Here is a 26,530-nt window from a genome sequence, read left to right as displayed (position 1 = left end):
TGATAAACCTGGGTAAGTTAACTCAGAGTAAGTGGTAAACCTACAACAAGAGCCCTATGGTATTGTTTTGTTAGGAGAATGAAGCCATGCAGCTCTTCTATTAGGTTTACCATCTACTCTGAGTTAACTAACCCAGGTTTGTCACTAAACCACGTACTTGGAATACCCGAAGGAGTCCCCACAGTATGTGATGTTAGGAATGGTTTTCTAACAGTCCTGAAGAAGTCCCCACATGTTGTGGGGGAACCTTTTTGCTTAACAACTAAAAGAATAGATGTTTCAAAACTTTTGACCGGTAGTGTACAGTATGTTATCTATTTATCCTCTGCCTTCACCATTATTTGAGAACTAAATGTATACAAACCTCTATATCAGAGCATCTACATGTTTGCTGAATTGCAGCTTAAAGGGGGACAAAAATGGGCTTTCACATTTCATTCAATACCCATGCAATTCAGAAATAATTTTCTGAGACATTTGTAATTTAGTTGAACCTTTTATGGTCATTGTAACTTGTAAAGTTGGTGAAACTCTAAAAAACGTAGTATTTGTGTGTGTGTTTTTTTTACAGAATGTAAATCATCACAACATGGCTGAAGAAAGCTTTTATTGAAAGATACTTCCAAAACAAATGAAACAGTCAGAGATGCAATAAATCCAAAACTATTTGAGGGTGCTTGAAACAAAATGATAATAATGGAATTCAGAAAAGACAGCTTCCACATAGGAATAGAGCTTAATTGATTAGTACATGCTCGATACTTATTTGTGAAATGCAACTGAAAAGTCACGTGATATAATAAGTAATATGTTTCAGTTATCAACCATTCTAAGTTAACCTTTCATTTGGCCCGCTGTATGTACATAGCATGCTTCAAACTAGACGGCCCCCCTTGACTTGCTTCACAATACCCTTAAGCCTGCATCCCAAAGACTTTGTATTCTTCTTTTAAAAAATCTATACAAAGGACAAAAATACAAATATACATCAATCAATGAACTTACATTTGACAAAATAACTGATCATTGGATAGAACTAAAAATTGAGAATCAAATATGAGAAGACCTGGATAATATCATGGTATATTGTTGTTGTATAATAAATGAAATATAATGAAAATAAAATATATACCAAGTTTAGTTGTTGACAATTATATAATAATGTTTGGTTTCTTTTGATTATCCTAAACATATCAATACAAATACAAAACATAAAAAATTAAGATTGAAATTAAACTTCAAACCTTTTGAGAATCCCTCACATGGGCTCACTTATTTTTCAGATGCTTTGTGTATGTAGTGCCCTTCTCCAGATGATTTAAGCAACGCAGCAGATCAGTTCATGATATTCTAATAGATTCAAGTCATCACGTTTGACAGAATTTTCAGTTTCAACCCCAGTTTAACGAGTAAGAAAATTGAATATCCTTTCAAAATCTATATTAATGCAGATCCTCTTCAGGGACTTTAGCCGGCAACAATTTCATATTTCAAAGATTACCTGAAAAACAAGATGTTACATTTTTAAAAAAGTATACATAAGTTAATGAATAAATGATTGTGAGTAAAGTTGGATTTTATAGTACAAAAGGCTGTAATATACAATAATAACTGTTTAGATAAAATCCCTATGCACTGGCTGTTTTTGATCCCAGGTGCTGGTGATGTGCAAGAATATCAGACTTTTAAAAAATAGAGACCATCACCGCACACCGGTCTAATATTAGGAATTGTTTGTGAGGACAGAATGACACGTTTTGCCGTAAGCTTCTTCAGGTTCTCTCTGATAGAGAGCGAACCTGAAGAAGCTTACGGCGAAATATGACGTTCGCTCCTCATAAACAATTCATAATATACTGTAGGACCAGTGTGCGGTGATGGTCTCTATTTTTTAAAAGTCTGATATTCCTGCACAACAAGCAGGCACTGAATTTAGCATCACTAAAACGCCAACTTCCTTTCCATGTGAACTCTAATAAAGTTTACAACTATAAATGATGGGATGTGATATGTGTATGACTCATACTGTAGTGTTCCATCCAAGAGCCTTATGTTACGATGAGAAGACATGGCTTCCTTAAGCACACTGACCATTAACTAACGATTAGAGGACCAGCGTTTACATTCTCACCACACACTGTTAAAGTCGGATCAGATGATCCTACCTCAGCGGTTCTCAGCTTGGCCACTGTGGCTACGGGCCGTTGTCCCACAATGCATATGGTAGGTGGACGACGCAAGTGTTTGCTTACAGCGAGTCCTATCGCGTATTCTTGGCTAACCATCGGCAAGATACTTATCCAAGCAAAGCTGTTGACTTGGTTGAAAGGCTCTTGTCAACAACCTTCTTCTGCAGCCCTTATATGCTCCAGAAATGTAGATGGCAGGCGACTACACCATGGGAGGCTTTTCAATATCCAGGACCCAGAAACTTGATCGGCACAACTAATCTTCCCATAACATCCCATGGGCAGGTGATGTTACACTACATTCACAGATACATTAAGAAATTGTTTATTTATAACTTGTTTATTTGGGCTATTAAGTGTTCCCAATTTAATAGGTGACTTATCCGCCTAACCAACGTTTCTTTCATTTCTCCTTACAGAGGTCTGACTAGGCATGTCTTGTGCTGTACAAGTGAAGTCTACCTGCCGCCTCTGATCAGAATTCAACTCTTCAGAACACTTACTTTTAACCACAAGGTTGGCAGTGCTCTTGGCTTTTCCGGACGTGAATTGGACAGGACCGGTCATGTCCGCTGACGTCTGCCTCAGCGTGAGTTTATGGACGGTGCCCATCTTCTCCAGCAGGACCCGAGGGCCAGCCTGCAGGCTCTCCCCGTTGAGCGTCCACACTGGGGCCTTGGTCACCGGCATGGAGACCTCGCACTCAAAGCAGGCCTCGTCAGGGGCCGCCACCTCCACATCCTGCAGCTCACGCACCATCAGCAGGGACTGGGCTGGCCGCACATGGAAGAGAAGCGTGGAGTTGGTGAGTGCTGCAGTTTTAGTGTTTACTGATCACTGAAAGAACTGTCACTAGAGGGTACAAATGAACAGTGGGTACAAATGAACTGGTATTTACATTTTTTTTTAATCATTATTATTCTACTACAAACAACACCTCAAAATATATTGTAGGTTACATAACATTGAAATACACGCAAAACATTTGTATTCATGCAGTAATTAAAATAACCTAATTCATTTACCTTCTACTGTCAGTTTGGCGGAGCATGAATAATCTCCAACCTGGACACTGTAAGTTCCCTCGTCTTCTAGCGCCACCTGCTGGATCACAAGCTTCCGGTAGCAGCCTTCACTGCAGATCTCAAAGCGCTCGGACGGCAGGACCACATTGCTGCCTTTGTACCAGCGGATACTGCACCGTGGATTGGACACAGTGCAGTCCAGAAGGGCGCGGCTCTTTTCTAGAGCAGTTTTGTCCTGAAGTGGTTGAACTATATTTACTGGGAGTTCTGTTGGAATCAAGTTAAATAAGACATAAGTAAACCAAAGTAGAACAAACAAACAAATATAGCAACACATAAACAAAAGCAACACTTAGGCTTATCTACATATCAAATGTTTTCATAAAGGTCAATCATTTGTGCATGACACAAACTCTCCAAGTTGCCCTGTCTTGTTTAATTAGGGATGTTTGAAAGGCAACTTGTGGGTTCAAGTTTTAGCAGTTCTGCTAAAAGGCTATGGTCTAAGTTTAAAGAATGCTGTTGGGTAAGAACTTCTCAGAAATACTATAAAGAGATTTATGTTACCCTCTACTTCCAGGTAAGCTGTAGACTCAATATTTTTGGCAACAAATTTGATCTCCCCCGAGTCCTCTCCCTTGATATTGCAGATCAGGAGGAAGTGCTTGGTTCCTGTTCATAACATAAGACATAAACATTTAGACTACATAATTTACAGTGTATGCTTTACATTAACTCTGCACGTTATGTGGAAAATAAGCACGCATGACGACCTTCCTGTCGGATCCTGATGGTGCTGGTGGGTTTGATCTTCTCGCCATTCTTGAACCATTCTCCTGGGATGTTGTCCAGAGACAGCTCACACATGAACACAGCGTTCTCATCCTCCTGGATCTCCAGATCCTCCAGGCTCTGGATGACCTCGAGCTCAGGTTCTGTTCAAACAAACAAAAAAAAGCAAATGAAAATGAATGACAAAAAAAACACTAGATTTATAAAATGAAAATGTAAATTTAAGTAAACATATATTGATATTATTATATCAATATTAGAGAATATCTATCTATCTATCTACGTATCTATGTATCTATCTATCTATCTATCTATTCAAATATAGTGTGACCATTTAAAAAAAATAATAGCCTCAAGGTTTTTTAAAATGTTAAACTTTAAATATTAAATCTAACATGATTTGAAATCTCAGCTGATTTTAGCAAACTTTTGTCACTGGCCCACAAAAGTCTTACTTTTCTATTACCAGCAGATGGCAGTATTGTACCATTTATCCCTAAGCTGTATACCTCTATCTAGGGCTCTGATTTATCTTCACAATCACCCCTCTAGGTTGATGTCAGCATTAGAAAAACTGAAATACTGTACCTGTACATAGTGGAGCAGTATGGATATATGGCAGTGTGCACAGATATATTAAAAACGAGTACCATATACTTCCAAGGAGCAGCTAGTGCTGGTGTCTCCAGCGTCGCACATGTAAACACCAGAATCGTCCATCTCACAGCGTAAGATCTGAAGAAAACGCTTCCGCCCCATGGAATAAATTCGATGATTCTTGCCAGGCTTCAGTTCCACACCATCCTGCGTTTCAGAGGAAACACACATCAGTTACCCAAGTTAGATTTTTTTTTAAATGTAAATTATGGCACATCAGTGGTCCATCTGTTAGAGTAAGAGTGTACAAAATTAACAGTATCGTTATAATGAGTAGTAAATGCTCACAAAAAATTCAAATTTGTTTTACCTTCGTCCACTTAACCTCTACATTATGTCTTGATAGTTCACACTCCATGGTAACCACTGAGGCCTCTGGGAATCTTACATCCTCAAGCTTTTTCAGAAGAGTCACTGGAGTTTCTGAAATACACACACGGACAAACACACACACACAAACAAGTATGGAATGCTGCAGTGCTAAATATGAAATCATAACAGTACCCGAGACCTTTTTTGTAGGCTAGCTTGTGATATCTTGGTGACATGTTGTTATATATGTGTTATGGAATAGATTAATATAATTAAGGCCAGGCCACTGAATGTGATAGCCTATATCTTACAGCGACGTCTCGTCTCCTGTGTCCTCCCCCTCATGAATCCTTTGGAGCGGCTCCATCGTGACTGAATCTGCTCCATCACACTCTCTGCCAGAGCTCCTTGTATAGCAATCGCATAGTAATGATAGTATTTATACTATTGTCATCCATACTGACAGGTCCCTGACTCTGAGGGATAAGTGCTACTGAGTGACTTTACATAGCGGAGATTACCTTACACACTGGACTTATGCTTGTGAATACCTCAAAAGTTTCAGTAGCCTTAATCTGATCATGTGATGTCGAGGGGCTTTTTTTACATCGGTAACTTGAGGCATAGCAAGAGTGGTAGTTCGGCCGACACGCCACCATGCCATTGTCCTGCCATCAGCAGCTGAAAACCAAGCCCTTTTCAGGGCTTACGTTATGGCTCGGCTCTCCAGGGCTTACGTTATGGCTCGCCCCCCCCCCCCCCCTCCATAGCTGGCATTGGAATGTTATTTCCAATGTGTATCTTTTCAGTTGCTCCATGGGTGGGAGTCTCATGTAACTCTGGTGAGTGAGGGACTGAAACCCACCTTAGCACTGATGTTTACATTGACTGCTGTTTTTGTTGTCGTACACCAGTAAGAGAGTTGGCAGTAGATCATACTAACAGCTATGCATTGCATACTCATCACAAATGCCTATGTTTTCTATACAGGCCTAGTTTAACAAAACACCATTTACCATGCTATTCCTTTCATTACAGGGCTGTAAGCATGGGGGCTGGCCAGGGCAGGGGCAGTTTTTCTCTTCTCTTTTTTTACATTATGCTTTTAATGCTTTACATTATTCTATCATACTGTGGATAATTAATCCACAGTATAATAATAATAATGTATAATAATATTGTGGCCCAGTTTCAAAAGGCTTGCAATGGCCCTGTGCTTCACTATGTATCTATATTGACTATTTCAATAAATAAGTGTATGTTTATAGCATAGTCTTATACTTTTTGCACTAATCTAATCCCAGGTTTGTTTAGTTTAACGTGATTGCTTGAAAACATTTACCAGGATGTTGCTATTCTATATAACCTATGAAGATTGTTGTCAGCAAAGTTTCCTCTTTATGGGTGCCCATGGTGACATTTACTCATAATTTGTTGACAAGTAAGTTATTAATAGATTACCAGTTATTAATAGCTTAACATAGCTACATAGCTTCTACTTCACCAGATGTCCATATGTCTCTGCTGGAAAAGTTAGAGGAACACACCCATAACACAGCCCACTGACTGCTAATTTAACTTTTGCTCTAGACGTAAGTCACTTTGTCATAATGGTTATAATGGTCATAATGGTTGTGTGTGTCTCTGTGTGTGTGTGTGTGTGTTACCTTTCACAGTTAATCTTGCTGACGATCTAGCATTCTCCGCGGAGAGTGAGTAGGTTCCCGTGTCCTCTAGGGTGAGGTTGGAGATGGTGAGGCCGTGCACACGGCCCTTGCTGCTCATGCGCCAACGGCTGCTGGACTTCAGGCGGGTTCCCTCCTTCTGCCACACTGCCTCGACGTTGTTGTGGGACAGCTCCACCTCAAATGAGGCTGTCTCACGCTCAAAAGTCTGAATTTCACTCAGACCTTTGCAAATTTTTATTTTTCTCGCTGGGGAGTGGGTATGAATAAAAAGTTTGGTCATGATATAAATTCATCATTGAATGTATATTTTCATAGAATGAAATGCAGTCACAGTTAAAAGGCAGGGGTATTGCTAGATGAGGCCCTAAAGTCCAACATTATTTATAGATGGGAAGTAAAAACAAGGCTAACAGTTTCTTTTTTCTGACATTTCAAACCAGACAGGCATTCCCAATAGAAAAGAGTGGTTTATTTTTGAGAGTTGGTGACACCACCAGAGATTCTCAAGGCCAGTGCATAAATTTAGCTGCAATGAGAAGATATCCAAATTCATCAGATGTGCCAACAGCCGTCAAAGCAAACACTTTCCTCCAACTGACTGCTTTATCCCAACAGAAGCTTAACAGCAATATACTAAACACCTTCAAACACTGAATGCAATATTACGCATGTGTACAACTGATGTTATCTTATGTCTTTTAGACTTTAGAACATTACATTAGTCTATATGTAAATTCAAGTTACAGTGAAGACTTTACCCCATTAGAGAGCATCAGTAAATTGACCATGACCTGAGTAACTTTTGAAATGGCGAAAAAAAACTACTTCAAATACTCATCTGATAATATCTACATTTTCACAGCCATGCAAAGGGGATTAAGAGGTTACCCAACAAGGACCCCATCTTAGCTGCAAGCTGTTTTTCATTTTGACATGCTTAATTGAATTATCCCTGCCTCTGATGTTATGTCAATTTAGAATTCTGCTCCCTGAGAATCAGTAGGTCGACTATCAGTCACCTGTTGGTGGTCGTCACAGTTGGAAAAGAAGTGTTGCAGAGGGAGCAAGCTCATATTACTCTGACTCAGATAATCAAGTGTGTTTGGGGGGGAAAAAACTAAAAAAACAAATGGCAGTAACAACGGGTCAAGTCGCGGGAGCGGCATCGCTGGACACCGGCAACCGGTAAACAAACAACAACAGCGCATAGTGATAAAGCAACTTGGCACAGGCGTACTCACGTTCCACGCTGAGGTTTGCCTGTGTGCGGTCGTGGAGCGTTTCACAGCTGTAAGTGCCGCGGTCAGAGAGGACGAGCTTGTGGATGGTCAGGCTACGTTTCCTGTCAATTTGTTTCAGGGTGAACTTGGGCCCGACTTGTATGACTAGCCCATGTCTCATCCACTGCACCTCGCCAGAGTCCAGGCTGACCTCCACCTCCAACGTGGCCTCCCCAAACTCCTCAGAAACGACATCCTCCATATTCTTGGTAAACACCACCTGTGCCTCTGAACACATGCAGCACATAATATGTATATGTACATATGCACCATTGACAGTTAGGCATTATTATTCTACAACTAGTAGGCTAAATGGCTAACAACCGGCAGACTTGCCTTAGCCTACTGTACAAATATCAGTGACAGAGTAACACAGCTGCACTGATAACAGTTAGCTTGCTGTGATGTAGCCTACATGTTTATGGCAGTAATTATCATGTACATACATTAAAATGAAATGACATTTAATTATGAAGGACAAAACCATTAACCATGGAAATGCATTGTAGTACTTGATGTGCTCTTACAGTCGGGTCATTTCAGTGGTTTGTGTGTTACATAGTGGTACCACTTGTGTCTGTCAGTTAACAGAGGAATCCTAACTGGAGAAGCTGCTAAGCACAAGCCATCACAGGCACCTTTTCAACAATTCTGGCATGTCTGAGGGGGGTCATTATTTATCTCAAATATGTTGACGTGGCATTAAAGAGCTACTCAGGCCTGCAAAGAACATGATGTGATTGCCTTTGCTTTCACCACAATATCAAGGGTAACAGGCAGGTTGGGTGGGGACATTCAGCACATACTTTTAACAGTAAAGCTGACTGCAAACCCAAACACGTACAATAGGTGTGCAGTCATTATGCACACACGACGCAATTATAGTCGTATAACTTCAAAACCTGATTATTTTTTTTACTTGAAGTTGAAGTTAGTAAAAGTATTTAAAAGTTAGTAGGATCACGGAAGCAATTACATGAGATGATAAACAGGCCTAAATTGTGTATTGATCAGTAGCAGCATTTTTCTGCCACAACAATTAGGCCAACATGGCTTATATTTACTCAGGTTGCTGACAGACATACTAGGCCAGCAGAGAAGACTTCGGTCAGTGTCTCAGTGACATTTCTTATAGATGACTTGGGGTTTTCCGACTATGTAATTCACCAGAGCCGGACAGTAACAGAGTACATTTACTTGAGTACAGTACTTGAGTACAATTTTGAGGGATCTGTACTTTACTCGAGTATCATTTTTGGGGAGTACTCATGACTTTACTCAAGTACATTTGAGAGGCAAATATTGCACTCTTTACTCCACTACATTTCTATCCATAACTGTGAGTACCCGTTACTACCTCTAAAAAAAAAATCTCGGAACCCCTCAATTTCTTGTTTCCCTCTCAAACGTGATTGGATTGTGCAGGCACCACTGATTGGGACAGCCTATCAGCAATCACCTTCAGCTTTTCGCCAAAGTCAACTCCATGGTCAGATTTAGATAAGAGGCGAAACCATGGATGAAACAATGGATGAAGACGCAGCAGGTCCATTCAGGGAATGTGCCAACCTGTGGCTCCACCTCGCCAGACTATTTCAATTTTCTGAACAAGTTAATGATAGTTTTCGCTTCAAGTGTTTCAATTACAAAATAGTATTTTGTATTTGAAATACGTATTTTAAATACATGTATTAGAAATACTGCCTATCCCTGGCAACATGGTAAAAAGATGAAAATTACTTGATTTCACTTTCAATTCATTTTACATTCTCCAAGGTATTAACATTAAAATTTTTCATAACTCCATGTAGGACGTTTCTGTACATAAATGTAAGCACTGTGGCAGTAGTAATGCAATATTTTTAGAAAATGTAGGCTACTCTTGTACTCTTGATACTCAAGTACTTTAAAAAACAACTACTTCAGTACTTTTACTTAAGTAGACATCTGACTGTTGTACTTTTACTTGTACTTGAGTAAAATTTAGCAAGGGGTATCTGTACTTTTACTCAAGTAATAAAGCTGTGTACTCTGTCCGCCTCTGTAATTCACATTAGCCACACAACATGCAACATGCAATCAGGGTGAAAGGCAGACATGGTAAAACACTGCACACAACATTAGTGGCAACAAAAACAATTTGTATACCAACTTGTATAACAACTATTACGGAACCCTGGAGGGATCATTGCAAGATATTTTTTGGTGTATATCCAGAAAATGTGCGCTCATTTTACTAAGTTGTGTGCTCATTTTACTAAATTGTGCTCTCATTTTAATTTTCGTAAAATTATCTGCTCACAATTCACTAAAACGTGCACATGATTTACTAAATTGAGGGCACAATCTAGTAAAATGAGCACACAATTTACTAAAATGAGCGCACATTCTCTCAATATACAAAAATATCTTGCAATGACACCTCACAGGCTCTGTAAATTATGCTTTGGGCCTATTAATAACAGTATTAGTCGCACAGTAGTGGCTACTAGTAATATTTGTTACTAACTAAACACTTACCCTGTGCCCTGTAATTTTTGAACAAAAGTGCTTGCTTAACACCTAAACAGTAATATACTGTAATATTAAAGTAATGAATTTTCTGAATTTTTGGACACACTTAACGATTGTTTTGGTTTTCATCTATGATGTTAACAAAATTAGTAAAGGTTTTAATAAAAAAAAAAAGCTGTATCGCGCACCTTTGATCACAAGAGACGTTACCGCTGCAACAGTGCCAGTTCAGAGGTCATAGACATTTGCTCTTGTTAGATGATTTATTTTTTTCCGGGCATCACTCTTGCACATTATGTTCATAAAAATATATCAACAGTGTATTATTATTTGCAAATTAACACAGAAACACTGGCAACAGTTTTAAGTATTTTTTCCTTGGTCATTCATTTTTGGAAGGGGAGCTTGGCGTTTGGGTGGATTTTGTTGGGGGGGCACACGATGCTCATTGGAAGGGGGGCATTGCCCCCCCAATGCCCCCCCTTGGCGATGGGCCTGAAGGGGAACAGTATCACCAGATAAGTCCCTTACAGTTTGCAAAATATTATGTCAGCATTTAAACACAAGCTTTACCTTACTGTAGGACTTTTGTGAGCACACAAGGTTTCTATTGCATTAGTCTAAGATGCAAAAATATGTCAGGATCATGTTGCACTAAATGCATCAGGCAAAGTATGCATAGACAGTGAGAGTGGGTTTGACAGAATCTCACCTTGCACTCGAAGACTGGCCTTGGACACCACTCCTTCGGCTTCAGCGGTTACCCTGGAGGTGTCTCCGACCTGGCAGTTATGAATGTGAAGAGTGTGGGACAGGCCGCTGCTAGACATGGTGAACTTCTCGTCTGCAACAATGGGCTTGCCATTCATGCACCACTCGAGTTTAACGTCCTCCGGCGACAGGACACATCTAAATGTGGCATCCTCTCCCTCCATGAGGGTAATGTTGTGCAACTCAGCAATAAACTCAACAATTCGAGGCTCTGTGGATTGAACCAAAATAGAAAATGAAATGCTAATAAGCAATGCTAATGTATTTTTAAAAATACAACCCATCAAAACATGACCATTTTCTGACATCTTTTCAATTACTTTGCACTTCAACAGTTGCACATGTCCTCTCATCTTTGGATTCACAGGTGTAAACTCCAGCATCCTCCAATGTGACATTGTGTATGGTGAGGCTCCTTTCACAGCCATTGGCTCTGATTGTGAAGTGGTGGCTGGGGGTTATCTCTTGATTGTCCCTGAGCCACTGGACATCTCCTCTCGGCTTGTAGAGCTCACATCGCAAAACGAGGTCATTATCCTTGAGGCCGATTGCATTTTCCAGAGGCTTGGAAAATTTCACCTTCAGTTCTAATTTCAAAAGAGTTCCACAGTTCAGTGTTACTTTAGAGTGATAAGAGAGAGTTAATGAGGCTCATATGTGGTGGGATCTGGGAAAACCCATCACATGGTTAAATAAAAAAAATCCTTGATTACTGCCCTGTTTCAATCCTCATTTCATACTGCATGTTGCTAGGATGGTATCAGAATCTTAATTTGGCGAAATTTCCCAGATCCCATATACTGTATATGCATGCTATTGTTGCTCTAAACCTACCTTTGACAAGCACAGTGAAGTCCATCTCATCTGTGCTTGCATCACACACAAATCTACCACAGTCTGACTTCTTCACTGGGTCAATGACGAGGTAATGATTCTTTCCCTCAGTGCTAGTTTTGAAACGACTGCCCATGAGGGGCTCCTTGTCTTTCAACCAATGAACTTTGGCTCTCTCCTTATTCACCTTGGCACAAAGTGTAACCTTGTCATTCTCACTAGTGACAATCTTGTTCTCTTCTTCTGTATTAAGAAACTTTGTCGGTGGTTCTAAAAGACAGCAATGGAAACAAATTATGATCACAAAAATATAAACACATTACTGCAGTGGTGAGCCAGAAATGTACACTGTATCCTCTTCATTCAGTATTTATTAAATCACCGTTTCATTACCTTGGACTCTCACCAAGATTATCATTTTGTCATCCGCGGCATCGCACATGTATTCCCCCGCGTCTGAGAGTTCAAGGCACGTAAGGACAAGCTTCCTCACTGTTTCTCGACTTTCTATGTGTGTTCGCGAGTCTGGGTTCAATAACCTTCCATTGCAGTACCATTCAACCGGCGCATTAGACCGAGACACCTCACACTCCAATATCAGGTCATCTCCTGCTACCAGGCTATGATGTTCAGGGTGCTCTGAATTTCCTAGAATGGTCACTGGTGCCTCTGGACAATGAAACAACAGTCTGATTTTTGTCTTAACCCCACGTACAGAAAGACACTGATGTCGTAAGTGGGTGAATCCCTAACTGTCTACTTCATGAGGCCTTTTCAGGCTAAGAATGATGGAGTAAATACATTTCACAATGCCAATAAATGTCTGAATTAAGTTAAGATTGCACAAAATAACCATGGCTTACCTTCAACTGTAACAGAGAATTGAACCTTGTCATCCTTTGCATCACAGATGTACTCTCCAGCATCAGCAATCTCTGCGTTTAAGATGACCAAGGTTCGAAACGCTCCCTCAGCCTCACATGATAGGCGCTCACTCTCCACAACCCGCTCATTGTCCTTGTACCAGTCGACAGTTCCGTCAGAGCAAGACAACTCACACTTCAACACAATGTCATCAGGTGCGACTATGTGCCTTTCTGTCACTATCTCGTCTTTTCTCAGGATTTTAACAGGTGGCTCTGGAACCATCAGCGAAACAACAAGAAATGGATTAATATAATTTTCTGATGCTGATCTGGCCATTAAAAGTAGCATTTTTGGAAATGTTACCTGTGACACTGACGTGGAAGTCCATGACATCGTCCTTTGCATCGCACATGTATTGGCCAGCATCCTCCAGGGTAGCAGACAGGATGGATAACTGGCGAATCAGACCATCTTCAAATATGGTGACCTTAGTGCTTTCTTCAATTTCCTCACCATTCTTCTTCCAGGTCACCTCAGCATTTGCTCTTGATACCTCACAGTCAAGCAAAATAGGGTCACCCACAAAGACGTCCACTCCACAAGCCATTTTTCTTGGACGGATAAACCTCACTGGGGGTTCTGTGTGAGGAAGAACAGGCAGAGCTACTTACCATGTGTAAAAGTAAAATGATGCTAAAACAAAATAATCCGGAAAACTGACTAGTAGAGACCGACATTTCCAATTTCTCAAGTATGGTGTATTTCAATGTAATGTAGCATATATGTACCTGCAATGTTTACAAAGAAGGTGACTGAATCATCACCAGTATCGCACACATATTCAGCAGAATCTTTAACAGTAGTCTCTGGGATGATAAGCCTCCTGTAGACTCCATCCACCTCCAGAATAAGATTATCGTTTTCCTCCACCTCAAGCCCATCCCGGTACCAGCGAACTACTGCATTAGCCCTGGAGATCTCACAACTTAGCACCATCCGCTCTGCAGTCTGCTGACAAAGTTCCATTTGGGACTGGCTTGGAGATACAATACGCACAGGTGGCTCTGCAAGAGGAACATGGGAAGTGTTAACATGTAGTTTTCTGTTCAGGTTCAGAGCCAAATGAACTTGTATTTTTTTTAGTAATCCTGAGAAGGTACAGTGTATTGCCTTTTTATGTTATAATTACAATATCTACCGTGAGTGATCTTTATTTTGAATACCTGTTATGTTCAGCTGGAAGAATATTCTGTCATCAGCTGTATCACAGACATATTCCCCAGAATCCTCTACACCACTGCGCAGAATCTTAAGTCGTCTGTATGGCCCTTCAGTCTTCAGTTTGATATTCTCACTTTCCTGCAACTTCTGGCCATCTTTGAACCAAGTCACAGAAGCATTGGGCCTGGAAAGTTCACAACTCAGCACTATCTCCTCTGGGACATGACGATCCAAGTGGACATCTTCTTTTGGGAACACAATTTTGACTGGTGGCTCTGTTGGAAAATAGTTTGTCAGTAAAATTTGATGGCACAATGTCCCTCCCTGTCTTTTATTCCTATATTTCAATTTGATCCATACCTCTTACGTTGACCTTAAACATTAAGACGCTGTCTCCTGCACGACAGGTATATGTTCCAGAGTCTGACAGCTGTGACGCCTGGATTGTAAGCTTGCGTACTGTGCCCTCTGTCTGCAGTGAGGACTTGTCATCAGGCTGCACCTCAACTCCATCCTTATACCACTGAGTCATGGCATCAGCCCTTGACACCTCGCATGACAAGGTGAGACATTCTTGTTCCACAATGTTCTTGTGGAGATCTTCTTCGGGGACATAGACAAATGTCACTGGAGGTGCTGTGGAGAAGAATGATCTTGTTACACATCTGATTGAGTTCCACCATTTTCTGTGTGAGAGTGGGACAAGATTTGCGTTAAGTTAAGCATGCTTTAATTTTTTTGAGCACTGGCGATGACTGGTTGGATAACTCTGGAGAAATCAGTCTCCACTGTAGAAGCAAGAACAATGTGATAACTTGGTTAATGAAAGCCTTTTTGGTTTGTAGTGCAGTTAGAGTTGTGAAAATGGTCACATAACATTACATGCATTGATCCCCAAGTGGTGTTCTCTGAAGTGTAGCTGAAATGAAGAGCATATGTCTAATGGATGGCAACTAGAGATGAGAGAAAAAAACAAAACAAAAAAGGACAGATAGTTTTGATGAGCACTGAACAACTTGGAAAAGTGGAAAAGTTGTCCAGTATTAGGAAAATAATTAAATGGCTGACAAAAGTAGCAGAATGGATCTCTCAGAGGGTGGAAAGGAAGGCTTTCTTACGATGGAAATAGAATTAATAAGCTGCAACTATATGGTTAGTTTTGTGTGTGACAAATTTTTTTTTTGGCAAAGCTGTTGTATGTCACCTTTCACGTCCACATAAAATTCACTGATATCATCAGCTGTTTTACAAGTGTACAACCCAGAGCGGGTAAACTCGGCTGACTGGATAACCAGTGTCCTCGTGGTGTCATTTGACTGGATGTAAATTCCCGACTGAGGCAGAAGCGGCTCTCCGTCCTTGTACCACTGAACCATGGCAGTAGGGTCTGTGATCTCACAATGGAGAACAATAGGACGGCCTGCTTCAATGGACTTGCTCTTCTCAACCTCTGGGGCAGCTGAGAACCTCACTGGCGAAGCTACAGGTGTTTCCATTCATTCAAAGAAATAATTTAATGATCACACTGAAGACAGTTTTTTTCTACTGCAGTGTATCTTTCTTAAGAAAAAAAAAACAGTTTAATTATGGCAAAATGGACCACCAATTATGTGTGATTAAAGATTTAGGAGTTCTATGTGTTAAATGAATCACTACTTAGATGTTTAAAATGGCTTGTTTTATACTGCTTTATATCATACCTGAGAAATATTAAGATGCTACCAAACCGGTCATGTGATGAAAAAAAGATGATCATTGTCAGATTCAAAATTTCACAGAGAAAGCAAAAGTAGAGATGATCTACAAACTCGATGCATTCTCTAAAAACTAAGCATATGTCCTTAACTTGGTGTGGATAGTTTTGGTTAAATACAATTAGATGGTCAATTGTAAGTATTCATAAAGACAATTTTCAATCTTTTTACGATTCTAATTTTGGAGTATGTTTACACTACTGTTACAGGTTAAAAGTTCTGGCAAACAGCATTTAGTGGATGAAGCATTATTTTGACACAATCAGTTAGTGGTTTTGAGGAAAAGTATATGCTCAAAATCACCTGCAACATCCACCTTGAATGCTATGCGATCATCCTCAGAGTGACAGGTGTATGCTCCCGAGTGACTCAACTCTGCTGATTGGATGATCAGAGTCCTGAAGGAGCCCTCTGATAGGATGTCAAGACAAACTATTGGGAGGACTTGATTTCCATCCTTAAACCAGGAAACCTGGGCAGTTGGGTCTGAGAGCTCACACTGTAGCACAATGGGACATCCTGCTTCAACAAACTTGTTCCTTGCAACATCTGGAAGTGCTGAGAACCTCACAGGAACAGCTATGGGAGTTTTGGGGAAGGTTTAAAAGAAGGGTGTTGTGAAGATTTCAGTTATAGCACTAGAATTCCCAATAAAGGAAAATAAAAATGCCAAGCAATTAATTTAAAAATCAAACATCAAATGCAAACAGATTATTGGCCAAGTGGCACCAATCTGGAAAATAATTTGCAGAAAAGAAAATAAATTTGACAAAGGTTAGGACCTCACAGACTGAAAATCTGGGTGACAGTGTAGTGAAAGAATCACCTTGAACATCCACCATGAATGAAACGGCATCATCAGCAACAGCACAGCTGTATTGCCCGGAGTCAGAAAGACTTGCTGATGCAACAATGAGTTTTCGCTCGTTTCCCTCTGTCTCCATAGTCACTCCATGTTTCCCAGACAACTGTTCTCCATCCTTATACCAGCTGACCTCAGCATTATGGTCTGAAATCCCACATTTGAGCACGATTGGCTGGCCTACTGTGACAGACTTGTTCCTCTCTACTTCTGGAAGTGGTATGAACCTTGGTGATGGAACTACACAGGGTTGATTTGCATAAAAAAGAACATTACTATGCTTTCTGAAAAAAAAAAGAAAAAAACTTTATGTACCACACATGAAAGACAAATCAGAAATTAAAACATTTGCATGTCACCTTTGACATCCACAATAAATCTGATGGCATCGTCTGCTGTCTTGCAGGTGTATATCCCTGTGTGGTGAACCTCAGCTGCTGGGACAGACAGCTTTCTCTTGGCCCCCTCAGACAGAGTCTCAATTTCACCTTGGGGTTCCAGTTCTCTACGATCTTTGTACCAGGTGACATGAGCAGCAGGATTTGATATCTCGCACTCGAGTTCAAAAGGGCAGCCTGCTTCAATGCACCGGTTCTGCTTATCTTCAGGTATGGCACAAAACTTCACTGGTGGAGCTATGGATATTTTTAAATGTAATGGGACACTAGTCAAAAAGTGAAATATTTTAAATCATTCATGCCATAGGGAATAGCAGTATTCGGCGAGTGTACAGGCTGAGGGAGTCACTGTTGCCATAAATGACAGACACTGTAATATTTAAACTGATGATATACTGAAGACATGAAATACACAATGGACAGACTATTAACACATAAGAGAGAGTACAAAAGTATATTTAAGTATGCTATCATGGTAATCACCTTGTAATACTGAAGTAATTAGACTTATTAGACGTCAACACAAAATAAACTCATATCGGCTAAATCTATGAAACAGAAGGCATGTATCCAAGATCAGAGAGCGCAAGATATAAGGATTGCACATTTCCGAAGCAAAAGACAAGAACACATTGAAAACAAAGACAACACAAGGGCATCAGTCTGGGAAGAGTAAGTCATTACTGGGAATACAACTGGGAATGTTTTGCTAGTATATTATTGTACAGTGAATGTCCATTTGTGTCAAGTAGAGTGTGACTTTGCAGTCATGTTAAGTGGCAAGTCTTCCGTTTTCTGAAGAACTACATTCAAGATTAAGAGGATTAAAAGATTACGTTAGGTCACATGTATGCCATATTCATGCACATACTTTAATGAACAAGATAAGACAGCTACAGACAACAAGCCTTTGTGGATTTCAATGACAACACATTTAAAGACAGACAGACAGACAGACAGAAAGATACTACAGCTTTTAGATTAGATTCAACCCAAACATTAATAATGAAAATCATAATGATAGTATTTATCATTTAGGAATTACACCACTATTGTGGTATTAATACTGATCTTTTGGGGGTGAGATCCTGAATTTAAATGTAGTTTACTTAGGAGATGTCATGTCTTTGCACGCCAGCTAAACCAAACTAAGGGGTGGGGATTCTGGGGAATGCTCCACAACATTAGTTAGTCATTACTACAGTGCGCAGGTGGTTAGTGTTAATTAAGAGGGAGTTTACTACCATTCTGTGGGTCTGTTTGGAATCACCTTTTATGTCCACGGCAAACTGGAGTGCCGTGTCCTTAGTCTCACAAGTGTACACTCCACCGTGACATGGCCCTGCTGCATGGACAACAAGAGTTCTGAGAGTGCCCTCCGATAAGATGGCATTGCCACTTTGCGGGTGGAGTCTCACTCCGTCTTTGTACCAGCAGACTTCAGTGGTGGGGTCTGAGATTTCACATCGCAGGACAATAGGGCTGCCTGCCTCAATGGATTTGTTCTTCTCCGCTTCGGGAATGGCGGAAAATATCGGTGGAGGAGCTGAGGGGTTTAATTAAACACCAATTTCAAAATTCAAACAAGTAGTTTAAAAAATTGTGTTTATAAGTAATTGATAGATTTGAAAGTACTGTATATTTTGTCAATTATTTATTTTGGGAAAGTTATAATATCAGGATTGTCATTTTATAATCAAGTATGGTAATAAGCATTTAACTGTCATGATCTGATCTGAACTGTTCTTCAGATTTAAATGTCAGGTTATTGATTTTTGTGCTTTGGTGATAAAAATTTGTATTTTTTGGCTTAGAGCTAATACACTGTAGTCTGCAGAAAGGAAATAAACAGGTGTAATAGTATTCAGCAGACACTATCAACATGAAACATTTAGTAAGTCTGGTAACTCAGCAGTTTTAAACATAGCATGAGTTTATATTATAAAGATGTATGTTAAAGTTGTTTTGATGGTTACGCTTCGGTTGTTTTTTTTTCTGTATCGAGTTAACAGACATTGCAACTATTTATCTTTTCTAAATTAATCATTAAATTGAGTGATCTAGTTTTAAATCACCTTTGACATCCACCTTATATAAAATGATATCATCCACAGTCTTGCAGCTATATACTCCAGTGTGAGACTGCTGTGGTGATGGAGTAATGAGTCTCCTAGTGGGGGTCTCTGATTGGATAATTAATCCATTTTCAGGATGGAGCTCAGTGCCATCCTTGTACCAAAAGACTGGAGAACTGGGGTCTGAGACCTCACACTGTAGTTGAACTGGGCAGCCAGCATCAGTGGATTTGTTCCTCTCAATCTCTGGGACAGCTGCAATTGTCACTTGTGTGTCTACAAGTGTTTGAGTGTTTGGAAGAGATTGAAATTAGCATCACCAAACAACTACAGTTTGATTTACATGCGAATATATGTTTTAGCTGCTATATATAGGCAACAAAACAAAGAGACTAGAAGTTGTTAGTGGCTTTTTTACACAGGGGAAACAAATTAATTTGTTACAACAGACAAAAAGCCTTGAGTCACCTTTTACGTCTTCATGAGACTGTTCTGTGCGCTCCGGGGTCTCACAGACGACCTCCTCTCTATGAAACACCATAGATGGTACGACCACCATTTCCTCCACCGTGCCAAGTGATTGCATTTCCACCGTATCTTGCTGGAGAACATCTGGTTCATCACGTAATTCATCTCGGCACAAGACCACCTCGGCAGTAGGACGTCCAGTGTCATTACCCTCTACTACAGAATTTTCTGCTTCATTGGATATCTGTCTCTCCACTTCAGAAGGTGTGGTATTTTCCATTGAGGGAGCTGAGGATATTTCAAGTTATATAAACAGACTTGTGTTACTGTCACTAAATATGAAATAGGATTTGAAGGCTCCGTGCGATGAGATTTTTGACTACAGAGATTAATTATGGCGTCAAGAATTAATTTGATGTAATCACGCAATGTTGTCATTGGATGTTTACAAGTTTAAGATGACTGTGGTTTTGACTCAAATGTCTAATGTACACTTTAGTTAAACGATGAAAGTATATCTCAGTGCATACAATTAATCTATTTCACTAAAACACAATAACTTTTCCATTATTTTGATTAAAATGTTTAATTCCTACGATTAAGAATGAGTTAGAGTTGTTAAATGAAAGGACTGCAGATAAATCATTCCTACAATTTGGGCTCACATCATTGCCACTTTGTGGTTGAGCTAACTATTTAAATCACCTTCAACATCCACCTTAAATGTTTTGAAATCGTCATCCTCATGACGGTGTTTCAAGGGCCATAGCTCTTCTGATTGGCCTGTGTGTGTTTGTATAGTTGTTGCATTGGTTGGTGATTGTTGAGCTTCTTCATCTATGCACCCATCAGTAGGGCTGGTGGCTGGATGTGACATCTCATAGTCAACATTTTGTAGACTTCTCTCTTCATTAGACTTGTACTTCTCAACTTCACGTATGACTGCAAATCTCATAGGTCCAGCTAGGCGTTATTTTCATATATACAAAGAGGTTTTCAGTATCTCTGAAGTGGTTTTCACAAAGTATTTTATAAGAGACTCATGGAGATATGGAAAAGAATGGGAGTTTAAGAGAAGCGACCGTGTGAGAGCTGGTCTGACAACAGATTAAACACAGGTTATGAGACAGTCATCAAGAATGTGGGTCAGTCACATTAAATCACATTCATTCAGCCTGCCACACACCAGTTGGCTTCATTTACTGATTCATCCATCCATCCATCCATTCTTTCTTTCAAACACTAAGAAATCTAGAATTATAGTAGTTGTGATGCGGAGGAATGGTGCTCAGATAGCATGGGAGCAAGAAGGTATGCCTCAAGCAAGGTCCTACATTGCCTACAAGCTCGGATGAATTCATGGTTGAGAGCCAGTTAAGAATGAAGATTTACGTGTTTGCAGACTGGACATGAGGGTTAGTTTGGAAGACTTCAGGATTCTACAGACCAACCGATGTTGGATCACAAGACAACTTAGCGATAGATTAGTCTTTTGGGCTTTCTTTCTCAGGGATGGGAATAACCAAGATGCATTTATGGCATATGAGGGTCAGCATCTTCAGGGAAGACCAGAGTAGCACAAACACCTTTGGAGGTTAGTAGCAGAAAGACATGGGGTTAAGTGTGCTTAGGTTGAAGTAGCGTTTGATCACCTTTCCTTTCCACAGTGCACGGGATAGAGTCATCAGATATCTCACTGAGCAGATCAGAGTGAGTAGGCTCTGCTGTTTGGACAAAGCCACAGAGAAAACAATAAGCTGACGATTCACCTCAACTAGGGTAATGCTCCTGTATTCTGAATTGAATGTGTACTGTACAGTAGTGACACACACCACCTTTGATGTCCACATTAATTTGGAAGGCATCGTTTGCCGTGACACTGTTGCATATCCCTGTCTGGGATAGCTCAGCCATGTGAAGGTTTGTCACTTTTCTCACGGCATTTTCGGGCTGAATCATAGTTCCAGCTTCATGCAGCAGCTCAGTTCCAACTCTGTTCCAACAGACCTGAGCTGTGGATTCAGAGTTCTCCCATGGAAGCACAGTGGTTACACCAGGGTCAATGCTCTCAATCTTCTCAACTTCGGGAGCCACTTCAAATTTCACAGGCGGTGCTACAGGTGATCATTCATTCAGCAGTCAAGGGGCAAAAAAATAATTACTGATACGGTCGATTTATAAGCAAAACTGAAAAAAGAGACATATCCAGCCATAAACAGAACAACCATATGCATATACTGTACTACAGAAAAGTAGCTCCACTAACTACTTGTGTAGAGTCCCAAAGCTACAGGCAGCTCACACATTGTTGGACTCATAGTCAAAAAAGCTACAGAGCACACACATGGTTAGTCTATATAAAAATGATTTCAAGCAAAGATATCAAAAATCACCTTGATCTTGTACATCTAACTGGATGACACCATCCTCTTTCACATAGTCGTACTTTCCCAAGCCAGTGGGTTGTCTCGAGTGGACAACCATGGTTCTTGTACCCTCCGGTTTGATTTGAGGTTCCGTTTTTGAGATGAGCTCTACTTCGTCCTTGTGCCAGCACACCATGGCAATAGGGTCTGAGATCTCACAGTCTATACCAGCTGAGAGGCCTTCATCAGGAAATTCACATTTTACAGCCTTCGGCAAGGCTGAGAGCTTCACTGGTTGAGCTGAGGATAATTCTTGGCATAATATTGGAATATAACAGTTGGGTTATACTTCTAAGTCCATTTACAGATTACCCAGACTGACTTTTCTGTGACATCTCAGACCATTTGCCCGAAAAGCAAGTTAAATCAAGTAGTGCAAAACAGGTAACAATTTTACGTTTTAAGTGCCCACACGTTGAGATGCAGACATAAGAGCCATAATCATCAACAACAGCACTAGAGACAAAAGACGACACAAAAAGCTGCCACAGGTTAGTCGCGTCTGGTTTGCCAAAGTGCACAGAGGTTACTTGTATGAACAAGTGTCTTAAAAAGCCACAAATCACCTTTGATCTCCACAGTGAAGTGGACAGAGTCGTCCGATGTCTTACAGCTGTACTTTCCAGCATGGCACATCTCTGCCGACAGTACTGCCAGCCTTCTCATGGTGCCATCCGCCTGAGCATCCAGTCCCATCTCGGGAAGAAGCTCTTTGCCGTCCTTATACCAACAGACTGTACCAGAGGGTTCTGACAGTTCGCATTGCAGTTGAAAAGGGCAGCCTGCTTCAACGCATTTGCTCTTCTCGTCTTCAGACACAGCAGCGAACCTCAGTGGCTTAGCTATGGGGTGGTGATCCATGACAGAACCAATAAGAGTCAAAGCATAAGGATTTAGATACACTGGTCTGAGACATGACACACTGATTCTGAAAGAGAGAAAACTAAACCAAAATTCAAATGAACTGTGACTGTAGCCACCTGTAGCAACAATAGCAAATTAAAGCATATAAAGTACACGGAGACTGAGACACTGATAAAAAATAATAGAACAAGAGTACATTCAAACAAATCTGACACATACAAAGCAGTAGTCATTAGCGGTGTTAGTGAGATGACACAACGTTAATCCATATTACAGCAAACAACAAAGATGAGAGTATCACCTCTGATTTCCACATGAAATTCGATGGCATCATCCTTGGTTGCACAACTGTACATGCCAGAGTCAGACAGTTCGGTGGACTCGATATGCAATGTCCTTAAGCTGTCCTTAGATTGGAATGCTAGTCCAGATTTTACACTGAGCTGCGTTCCATCCTTATGCCAAAGGACGTTGCCAGTGGGGTCGGATAGCTCACACTGCAGCATGAAGGAGCAGCCTGCCTCAATGCTCTTTCTTCTCTCAGCCTCAGGGATAGCTGAGAACCTCACTGGAGGAGCTACAGATATTTTAAAGTGTATTAAGATGGTTTAACTTACAGTAATTTTTTACAGTGATAATCTAATTGCAAAATGGTAGTTGGCAATGTTAATTTGTGCAAAATTTGCACAAAAAACATCAAATAAAAAATAAATCTATTACAATGAACAATTATACCACTGCATTGACTTCCTTTATGTTAGACCAAGATTATGGCATTTTCAGATTCCCTGCAATTGCAGGGGATCCCTGCTGCCAGCATTCCAGACCACTGCTGTTAGTTGTTTTGCTAGATATATTTAAGTTAATTCTAAGGGCCAACATAAAAGAGTCACCTTTGACATCCACATTGAACTGGACAGCATCGCCTTTTGCCTTGCAGCTGTATATCCCAGAATGGCAAAACTCAGCCGACTGGACAACAAGTGTTCTCTTATTGCCATCTGTCTGGATGCTTAGACCACTTTGCTGTTGGAGCTTTGTTCCATCTTTGTACCAGTAGACCTGGGCAGTGGGGTCTGAGAGCTCACACTGTAGCACAATGGGTCGTCCAACTTCAATGGACTTGCTTCTCTCAGAATCAGGAAGCAGTGAGAACCTTGCAGGTGGGGCTACAGGTGTTTTCATTGATGGATATGAGTAAAATATATATGAGCGTAAGAATATATATATATATAAGTGTATAATCTCTTCACTCTGTTCACTAATATACTATACATTTACTTCTCAGGAAGTGATTTATTTTGTACACAACTGAGATCATGGTTTGAGGGCTCAACAATGCATGAGGATGTTAGTAGTTTATGTTAGGAGACAAAAAATACCATCACTCACCCTCTACTTCCACATTAAATCTTATGACATCATCGATGGCATCACAGCTGTACACCCCTGAGTGAGAGAACTCTGCTGACTGGATGACAATCCTCCTCATGGTTCCTTCTGATTGGATGGCGAGACCCTCGCCTGAATGCAATTCGACACCATTCTTGTACCAGTGGACTGGGGCCTCAGGGTCGGACAACTCGCAATAGAGCACTATTGGGTTTCCTACTTCAACAAACTTGTTTCTGTCCATCTCTGACAGGGTTGTAAATTTTACAAGTGGAGCTGGAGCATGCACAAATAAGAATGAATTATGATAAGTGGCAAGCTCACTTGGAATACAACGCTTGTTTATGTTGACTCGCATTTCGTGAAACTTTATTTTTGAGTAAATGTATATGATTACCTTGGATATAGAGCGCAGCTGAATCTCTAATTCCATAGGCAATGAATGTGATTTCAGCGCCATTATCCGTGTCTCGTACCCCACGTATCCGCAGGGTCTGATGGGTACGTGTGCGCCGCATGGAGAATCGATCATCCTCCTGCAGTTGGGTACCATTTAAGAACCATGTGCCAATGACAGAGGCAGACAGCTCAATAGTGAAGCAGGCATCCTGGCCCTCTGGAACTAGAGCGTCCTGAAGTGGTGCTTGTATTCTTGCCACGGGAACTGAAAGAAACAGGCATGTATGAGAATCTTATTTTCAGCTTTTTCCCCACACATTTGATTTATTTGTTTGTCTGTTTGCTTGGTTGGGCTTGCAGTCATGTTTTACATCACGTGATTTACTGTGTCTATTTTTGGACCACGTTGACATGTGAATTACCCAGATGAACAGCGCGAGGGAACTCAACGTTGCCACTCCTCCCATACTTGTTGACGCTGCAAATGCGGAATCGGTAGTCTGCCTCGCATGGCACGCTATCGCCCAGGATCTCCACTGAAGTGGCTGAGTCAGTGGTTAGACACTGTAGCCACTCCTGGGAGCCTACCTCCTGTCTCTCCAGAACGTATCCCGAGGGGGGGTTCTTCCGAGAGTCGGGGGCGGGAACCCAGGAGAGGAGTGCTGCGTTCGCACGCTCTGTGTTTATCTGTACCCCCACTGGACAACTAGGGGGGCAGTGCCTTACCGCTAAAAAATGGGGACAGAGAAACAGAAGTGAGGTTTTATCAGTATTAGGCACATTTTACAAACAGATCTCGTAACAATTAAAGTGTAAGTTCAGTGTAAATTGACCCATAGCCCTGTTGTATAAGCTCACCACATGGAGCCCATTGGAAAAAGAATAAGACAATTTGGGACAACGTAGGCCAAGTTATGGATAGGCAGCTTAAAGCAGACCCATTGGGGCATTAAAACTGAAACTGAAAGTAGCTCCTCATTGCCCCATGGGTCTGCTTTGAGCTGCTTGGCTACGTTGTCCCAAATTGTCTCATTCTTTTTCCTATGGGCTGCATGTGATGAACTTGAACAACAGGACTAGGGTCAATTTACACTGAACTTACACTTTAAGTCATCTAGATTGATAGATTCTAGCATCTGAGTACTAAAGCCTGGCAGTATCAACATAGAGGACCACAAGATTAAAAAATCTTTGAGAACAAACCTTTCACCCGTAGCTGAGATGAAGTCTTTGATCTGCCCACGTAAAATATCACTAGACCAGAATCTTGTGGTGTGGTATTGACAAATACCAAAATATGAGTTCTGCCGAAAGACTTCAGAATGGTTTGATGAGTTTCCCTCAGCTCTACCCCGTCCTTATACCAGTGGATGTCCATCTCTTCCTCCTCCACCTCCACACAGAAAGCGGCATTTTCTCCCTCTAGAACATCCACTTTTCTGGGAAGTTTTCTGACAATTGTACCTTGCAGGACCAAAGAGATAAATTATTAGAAAGAATCCACAAAATGGAGACAAAAATACACAAAAAAATGGGAAAAATTAAACTTTGAATACTTCTCCAGCAACAACACAAATACTTTTGCCACACAGTCAGACAGTTGGTTAACGTAAATGTTAATTGCGAAGATACAACAGAAAGAGAAGGCATTGCTTGTATCTGACAGTAATATAGCTCATTGCTGGTTGCTAGCTAACTTAACCTACCTTGGACGATTCACTTGAGCAAATTGTTCGGTAATC

General features: G+C 40.7%; 1 protein-coding gene and 1 long non-coding RNA gene across 2 annotated transcripts in view; both read right to left on the bottom strand.

Annotated features, from left to right (window-relative positions):
• Nucleotides 1-1,371: 1,371 nt before the first annotated feature.
• The window catches only part of obsl1b (obscurin like cytoskeletal adaptor 1b), a 36,954-nt gene continuing 11,795 nt past the window's right edge, over nucleotides 1,372-26,530 (bottom strand). The window contains exons 4-35 of the mRNA XM_076264312.1: nucleotides 25,992-26,252; nucleotides 25,211-25,516; nucleotides 24,787-25,053; nucleotides 24,390-24,665; nucleotides 23,891-24,166; nucleotides 23,299-23,574; nucleotides 22,700-22,975; nucleotides 19,708-19,995; nucleotides 19,240-19,515; nucleotides 18,435-18,710; nucleotides 17,126-17,401; nucleotides 16,731-17,006; nucleotides 16,208-16,483; nucleotides 15,355-15,630; nucleotides 14,511-14,786; nucleotides 14,153-14,425; nucleotides 13,718-13,993; nucleotides 13,293-13,568; nucleotides 12,926-13,201; nucleotides 12,456-12,731; nucleotides 12,063-12,332; nucleotides 11,549-11,815; nucleotides 11,170-11,439; nucleotides 7,905-8,171; nucleotides 6,643-6,909; nucleotides 4,974-5,086; nucleotides 4,657-4,810; nucleotides 3,988-4,149; nucleotides 3,782-3,886; nucleotides 3,215-3,481; nucleotides 2,693-2,962; nucleotides 1,372-1,501 (exon numbers count right to left, since the gene is read on the bottom strand). Of these exons, the coding sequence (XP_076120427.1) occupies nucleotides 1,491-1,501; nucleotides 2,693-2,962; nucleotides 3,215-3,481; nucleotides 3,782-3,886; nucleotides 3,988-4,149; nucleotides 4,657-4,810; nucleotides 4,974-5,086; nucleotides 6,643-6,909; nucleotides 7,905-8,171; nucleotides 11,170-11,439; nucleotides 11,549-11,815; nucleotides 12,063-12,332; nucleotides 12,456-12,731; nucleotides 12,926-13,201; nucleotides 13,293-13,568; nucleotides 13,718-13,993; nucleotides 14,153-14,425; nucleotides 14,511-14,786; nucleotides 15,355-15,630; nucleotides 16,208-16,483; nucleotides 16,731-17,006; nucleotides 17,126-17,401; nucleotides 18,435-18,710; nucleotides 19,240-19,515; nucleotides 19,708-19,995; nucleotides 22,700-22,975; nucleotides 23,299-23,574; nucleotides 23,891-24,166; nucleotides 24,390-24,665; nucleotides 24,787-25,053; nucleotides 25,211-25,516; nucleotides 25,992-26,252 (7,958 nt within the window). The 3' untranslated portion in view covers nucleotides 1,372-1,490. The remainder of the gene's footprint in view (nucleotides 1,502-2,692; nucleotides 2,963-3,214; nucleotides 3,482-3,781; nucleotides 3,887-3,987; nucleotides 4,150-4,656; nucleotides 4,811-4,973; nucleotides 5,087-6,642; nucleotides 6,910-7,904; nucleotides 8,172-11,169; nucleotides 11,440-11,548; nucleotides 11,816-12,062; nucleotides 12,333-12,455; nucleotides 12,732-12,925; nucleotides 13,202-13,292; nucleotides 13,569-13,717; nucleotides 13,994-14,152; nucleotides 14,426-14,510; nucleotides 14,787-15,354; nucleotides 15,631-16,207; nucleotides 16,484-16,730; nucleotides 17,007-17,125; nucleotides 17,402-18,434; nucleotides 18,711-19,239; nucleotides 19,516-19,707; nucleotides 19,996-22,699; nucleotides 22,976-23,298; nucleotides 23,575-23,890; nucleotides 24,167-24,389; nucleotides 24,666-24,786; nucleotides 25,054-25,210; nucleotides 25,517-25,991; nucleotides 26,253-26,530) is intronic.
• On the bottom strand, nucleotides 21,151-22,416 carry LOC143100817 (uncharacterized). The gene is made up of 3 exons (XR_012981946.1): nucleotides 22,101-22,416; nucleotides 21,540-21,821; nucleotides 21,151-21,431 (listed from the first exon to the last, which is right to left on the bottom strand). It is a non-coding gene; the product is annotated as an uncharacterized LOC143100817 (long non-coding RNA).

This window comes from Alosa pseudoharengus, unplaced genomic scaffold (genome assembly GCF_046254945.1).
Source record: "Alosa pseudoharengus isolate Yale_2024_CS ecotype anadromous, Long Island Sound unplaced genomic scaffold, YU_APseudo_1.1 YU_APseudo_1.1_scf_3, whole genome shotgun sequence".
Lineage (NCBI taxonomy): Eukaryota > Metazoa > Chordata > Actinopteri > Clupeiformes > Clupeidae > Alosa > Alosa pseudoharengus.
Note: the sequence above shows the minus strand (reverse complement) of the source record. Positions and strands in the feature narration are given on the sequence as shown.